Source organism: Ostrea edulis, chromosome 9 (genome assembly GCF_947568905.1).
Source record: "Ostrea edulis chromosome 9, xbOstEdul1.1, whole genome shotgun sequence".
Lineage (NCBI taxonomy): Eukaryota > Metazoa > Mollusca > Bivalvia > Ostreida > Ostreidae > Ostrea > Ostrea edulis.
Window position 1 is genome coordinate 21,833,440 of NC_079172.1, and position 6,369 is coordinate 21,839,808.

General features: G+C 36.4%; 1 protein-coding gene across 1 annotated transcript; it reads left to right on the plus strand.

The window, feature by feature from the left end:
• The first annotated feature begins 245 nt into the window (after positions 1–245).
• On the plus strand, positions 246–5,530 carry LOC125657533 (uncharacterized). The gene is made up of 3 exons (XM_048888175.2): positions 246–804; positions 967–1,057; positions 5,127–5,530. Exons 1-3 carry the CDS (start codon positions 366–368, stop codon positions 5,422–5,424), a joined length of 828 nt encoding a protein of 275 aa, XP_048744132.2. The 5' UTR covers positions 246–365; the 3' UTR covers positions 5,425–5,530.
• The last annotated feature ends 839 nt before the right edge of the window (positions 5,531–6,369 follow it).

Genomic DNA, 6,369 nt, shown 5'->3' on the forward strand with positions numbered 1-6,369 from the left:
AAACCATCATTTCGTCAAGTTCGCTAAATCCAACGACACCTACATCTAAATATTCAACAAACAAGTCCCAGCATGCAACACCTGTATCTAGTACCTCCTCAAGCCCGTCCAAACCAGCAACAGTTACGTACAAACCTTCAACGGACACACTACACACAGCAGCAGTTTTATTTATTATTACATATACTTTAGAATTACAACTTACCGCTACATACACTCATATGAAGACAAGCTTACTACATGTAGGATAAACAGCATTAGTATTTCGTAATCGTTCAAGCACAGCACAAACTACACCATTTGTCTAAAGTCATTCCACTAAGTCACAAGAACCTACAACTTCTTCGTTCAGTAACTCTTTAAGTATGCCATACCACGGTACGCTGCAAATGCGTCATCCAACAACAGTTGATTCGTCACTCTCAAGTTCAACAAATATGCCAACAACTCCAAAGTCACACAATATGTCCACACCAGTGATTCCCTCGATAGTATCGTCAATCTCTAATCCGTCTACGTTTTCTCTGATATCTAAGACATTTCAAACACTACAAAGCTCCGATGTCAAAGAGACAACTCGGTGGGGAAATCAACAAGCCTCGTCGCTCTCTTCTTCCAGGAGTTATCCCCCTTATCTAGTAACCACGAGGAAAGAAGATAATCCGTCATCTCAAAACACTGTACAAAAGACGGTGACATTTTTTCCGACATCAGTGATGACAAAAGAGAAAAATTTCACTACAGCGGATCACACCACTGAAATTACAATGTTGCCGAAAAATTCAACACAAAAGAATGTCAAGGGTAAGTGTTCATAAATAACAATATAATATCGGTAATTAGTAATGGTTTCAATTCGGTAAACCAGATTATAAGTACAAACAATCGTTTTCTGATTTTTATTTTTCTAATTTACTTGAGCACGGATGATTGTATTATAAGATATTTATTATTTATCTTTTCCAGTGCTATTTCTTGCATCCGCGACTGGCTGTACAGTGTTGGTCGTGTTAGTCATCATGTGTGGGATGATTTTCGTCAGAAGAAAACACAAAAGGTTAATTATTACATAATGAGCTTTGTTCGTCACATCATAAAACTTATCAAACGTTTAAAGTGTACAATACAATGACAAACTGCTTTCAATGTCATTGTGTTGTTTACTCTCCCTACGGTGTATCGTGTTGTCTGTATCTCTGTCCGTCTACAGTGAACTTATATTTCATCACTCTGCTCTATCATGACTTCTGTCTCTTTCCTCGTCTGCCAAACTCCTAATTTGAACTTTTATCATTTGCATTTCTCATGTAAAAGTCGTTAAACATAAACTATTATTATGTCGTTGCAACTATACATCGGATACATGTACATGATATATATGTCATACAATTTGTATATACAAGGATACACTTGCCCCCTATAATCGTTATGGATCCCCTTTATCAGGAAAACATATTGCAGGACTTGGTTTAAAGTTGGGGAAATGATATAGTGCTTTGAGCTGCAGATCATCGAGACATATTCGTATCATACAATCCAAAATCTTCTGACAAAAGTCCCAGAGTGTTTGTCTCAATCGCGATATCGCCATCTGTAGGTAAAGTACCACAAATGTAAATCCAAGAATGGTGCTCAATACCTACGCTTAATGGTTCGTTATCGTGCCAATACCTGCTGTGACACGATACCTCAATTTTAAAAGTGTCGGTAGATCGGGCTTCAAATCTCACTTCTCAATGCCGAGCGTTTTACGAAAAATAACTACTTATTCTTTATGCAAGGCACGAGCAGGACTCCAACCCACGACCAATGGTCACGAAACGAACGCACTAACCACTGACCCACCGCAATCGGCGACTAAGGCACAAAAATGAAAAGCAAAAAATATCGATAGACCCTAAAACTGATATCCCACAACAGCAATGTTTACAGATAGACCCTAAAACTGATATCCCACAACAGCAATGTTTACAGATAGACCCTAAAAATGATATCCCGCGACAGCAATGCTTACAGATAGACCCTAAGACTGATATCCCACAACAGCAATGTTTACAGATAGACTCTAAAACTGATATCCCACAACAGCAATGCTTACAGATAGACCCTAAAACCTGATATCCCGCGACAACCATGTTTACAGATAGACCCTAAAACTGATATCCCGCGACAGCAATGTTTACAGATACACCCTAAAACTGATATCTCACAACAGTAATGTTTACAGATAGATCCTGAAATTGATATCCCGCGACAGCAATGTTTACAGATAGACCCTAAAACTGATATCTCACAATAATAATGTTTACATATAGACCCTAAAACTGATATTCCGCGACAGAAATGTTTACAGATAGATCCTAAAACTGATATCCCACAACAGCAATGTTTACAGATAGATCCTGAAATTGATATCCCGCGACAGCAATGTTTACAGATAGACCCTAAAACTGATATCTCACAATAATAATGTTTACAGATAGACCCTAAAACTGATATCCCGCGACAGCAATGTGTACAAATAGACCCTAAAACTGATATCTCACAACAGTAATGTTTACAAATAGACCCTAAAACTGATATTCCGCGACAGCAATGTTTACAGATAGACCCTGAAACTGATATCTCACAACAGTAATGTTTACAGATATATCCTAAAACTGATATCCCGCGACAGCAATGTTTACAGATAGATCCTAAAACTGATATCCCACAACAGCAATGTTTACAAATAGACCCTAAAACAGATATTCCACTACAGCAATGTTTACAGAAAGACCCTAAAACTGATATCTCACAACAGTAATGTTTACAGATAGATCCTAAAACTGATATCTCACAACAGTAATGTTTACAGATAGACCCTAAAACTGCTATCCCACAACAGTAATGTTTACAGATAGACCCTGAAACTGATATCCCACAACAGCACTGTTTACAGATACATGTAGATCCTAAAACTGATATCGTACAACAGCAATGTTTACAGATAGACCCTAAAACTGATATCCCACAACAGCAATGTTTACAGATACATGTAGATCCTAAAACTGATATCGTACAACAGCAATGTTTACAGATAGACCCTAAAACTGATATCTCACAACAGTAATGTTTACAGATAGACCCTAAAACTGATATCCCGCAACAGCAATGTTTACAGATAGACCCTGAAACTGATATTCTGCGACAGAAATGTTTACAGATAAACCCTAAAACTGATATCCCACAACAGCAATGTTTACAGATACATGTAGATCCTAAAACTGATATCGTACAACAGCAATGTTTACAGATAGACCCTAAAACTGATATCCCACAACAGCAATGTTTACAGATAGATCCTAAAACTGATATCTCACAATAATAATGTTTACAGATAGACCTTAAAAACTGATATCCCGCGACAGTAATGTTTACAGATAGACCCTAAAACTGATATCCCGCGACAGCAATGTTTACAGATAGACCCTAAAACTGATATCTCACAACAGCAATGTTTACAGATAGACTCTAAAACTGATATCTCACAACAGCAATGTTTACAGATAAACCTTAAAATTGATATCCCACAACAGCAAGGTTTACAGATAAATCCTAAAACTGATATCCCGCGACAGAACAAGTGTTTGTATGTTTACGTCCCAATCGAGAATTTATCTCTCATAGAGAGACGTCACCAGCTACATGTCTAAACGTTTGTCCTATGCATTGTGCTTACGGCCAGGGGGTGTTTTTAATGTCATCCAAAAGATCTCAAAGGAACGTAAAACAAAAAATTAATCAATCAATCAGTCATCCCAAACACTCGTGATTCTTTTTTCTGTTGGTCACTTGATGAAGAAACAGTCACTATATATGTTCATCGTCTTACGCTTGACGGGGATATGGGATCAAGAATCGAACCCGAGCTTCCGGTTACAAAACGAGCGTAGGCTATCGCGACTGGTGTACACGACATAAATAGATCATAAACAGAAGTTAAACAAACCATGTAAATTGAGGTCATGTGACATAAAGTGATGTATATCAAAAGATCTGGTTTATTTTACGCTAAAATTACTGTAGTTTCGTATTCTAATTACGTTTCCCGAGCAAATCCTATATATACATGTATCTCAGTTGTATCGCGGGGAAATATCACTACCGCTATTATGAATGTCAAGCTACAGATATTCATAAATGATTATGCCATCTTAATGTAAACTACTAGTACAATCTATGTCATATGCTATCATAAATCATAAATAACAATTCTGGCAGTATGCTGCGATCCTGAATTCGCCCCTAACGTGTATAAGCAGGTAGAATAAGAAATGAAAGTTAATAGCGCATGCTCAAGTTGAGGATTGTTCACTGAATATTTTGTTAGAAACCTGCGTGGAGATCAGCATGTTTCCAAGTCATGTTGGGGAAATGAATTGTTCTTTTTCAATAAATACCCTTATGCGACCATGTTCAATATTTTGCCAAAATACTAACAATTCTATGAATTTTTTTTGTGTGATTCCCTAGCATTTTCAAGATTCTGATAGCACTAATAGTCTTGTTATCTCTTTAATTACTCTCAAATCATTAACAAAAATTGATCTTGAGTCACATGACTAATACGATCATGTGACAGTACAGATACATGCACGGAATTACTTTTAAGGTGTTTGAAAATATTGTAAGATCACTGACAAATTAACCGCTACATAATTTTGGTACAAGGGTCACAGATTTACAGTATCCCAATATAATTTAGTTACAGCGTTATAGTTGGTAGCGATCTTTTGTTCAAGAATCACGAATTAGTTTACGGTTCGGAAATTGAAAATAAAATATGCTATTATTCGACCGTTCTGCTATTATTGTTTTCACATAAAACCATTAATTACGCTATGCGAACCAACTGAGTGCAAATGTGACACGTTAAAAAAAAGGTGTGGGGCAAGCAATATTAATTTGAATGGACAGGATTTTAGAAAACATGATAATTGATTATACTAGGTGATCGCTAGGGGGGAAAATGAGACGAAATAATACGCAAGGAAAATTAACATCACACACATTTGCGCTGTGCTAAATTTAAATTTCATGTATCATGCAAGGCAAAAGTTTTATTTCTATCTTTTCAATTGCAGGAAAATCCAGAAGAATTCGGAAACTCATGGACATGAACTTATCTATTACTCTAATCCATTATCCATCCCTAGAGTAAAACTAGGACATCCTAACCTATATAGTCCTATGGGAAATTTACGTCGAGATCGGCATACTACAGATGAGAAAATTTCCCGGGTTGACAATTTGATCCTGATAAATATGCATGGTCATGGTGAAGTGAATAAATTTCATATTAACTTAAATCGTGGTAATTCACGGAGTGACGTTATGATCCCAGAACCAGAACCTGATTATGAATATATCGACGAACTCTGAATATTTCTTAACATGTTTGATAGATGCTTGTATCTCTTTCATTCATTATTACATGCCTATGTATATACATGTACATGTATGTACAGTCAAGGAAAATTGCACATAATGTGGTTATCCGAATGTTGTTTTTAAAAAAATCCTTTATCATGAAAGGCGAAGATAACGATCAAGTGATCAATCTCATAACTCATATAAGCAATGCAAAATAAATAGTTGGGTAAACACGGACCCCTGAACACACTAGAGCTGGGATCAGGTGACTAGGAGGAGTAAACATCTCCTGTCGACCGGTCACACCCGCCGTGAGCCATATTTCCTGATCAGGTAAACGGACTTATCCGTAGTCAAACTCAGTGTGCACAATTTCACTTACAATATAGTAGTCCAGTATGTCGATACTGATAAAATTGACAATAAACCAGAACATTTACATTTTATATTATTGGAGGTATTAACGGAATGCGTACTAGGTATAACAGTATTTGGAATAAGCTCTATCTTATATCAAAATCCACATATTTGAGGGTCATTTTCACAATTTTGTTATTAACAAATCAAAACGTGTATAAAATGTCGATGGATATTTTTAATACAAGCACTTCGAAAAGTTATTTGGCTCAGGAATCGATTTTTCGTATGAAAACTTCACTTATTTGAGGAGTCTCGAGTAGGAAAGATCCTGACATCTTTTGTGATGAAATGCGATCTGATTGAAAAGGCGTTGTACATGTGTGTAACAAACATAATATGTAATTAAAATCCATTCTGTAATGAACTAACATACTGAGTATCGCTTTTATACTAGAGTCCTGCTGTGGCATTAACACGGAATTCTAATATAGAGATATATTTTGAACATAAAATCACGCCCTGGGCACGACACATTTAAATGAGATGCGCATTTTCTTTGAGTTTAATGAACTACTGTTTGCTTGTGGGGGGATA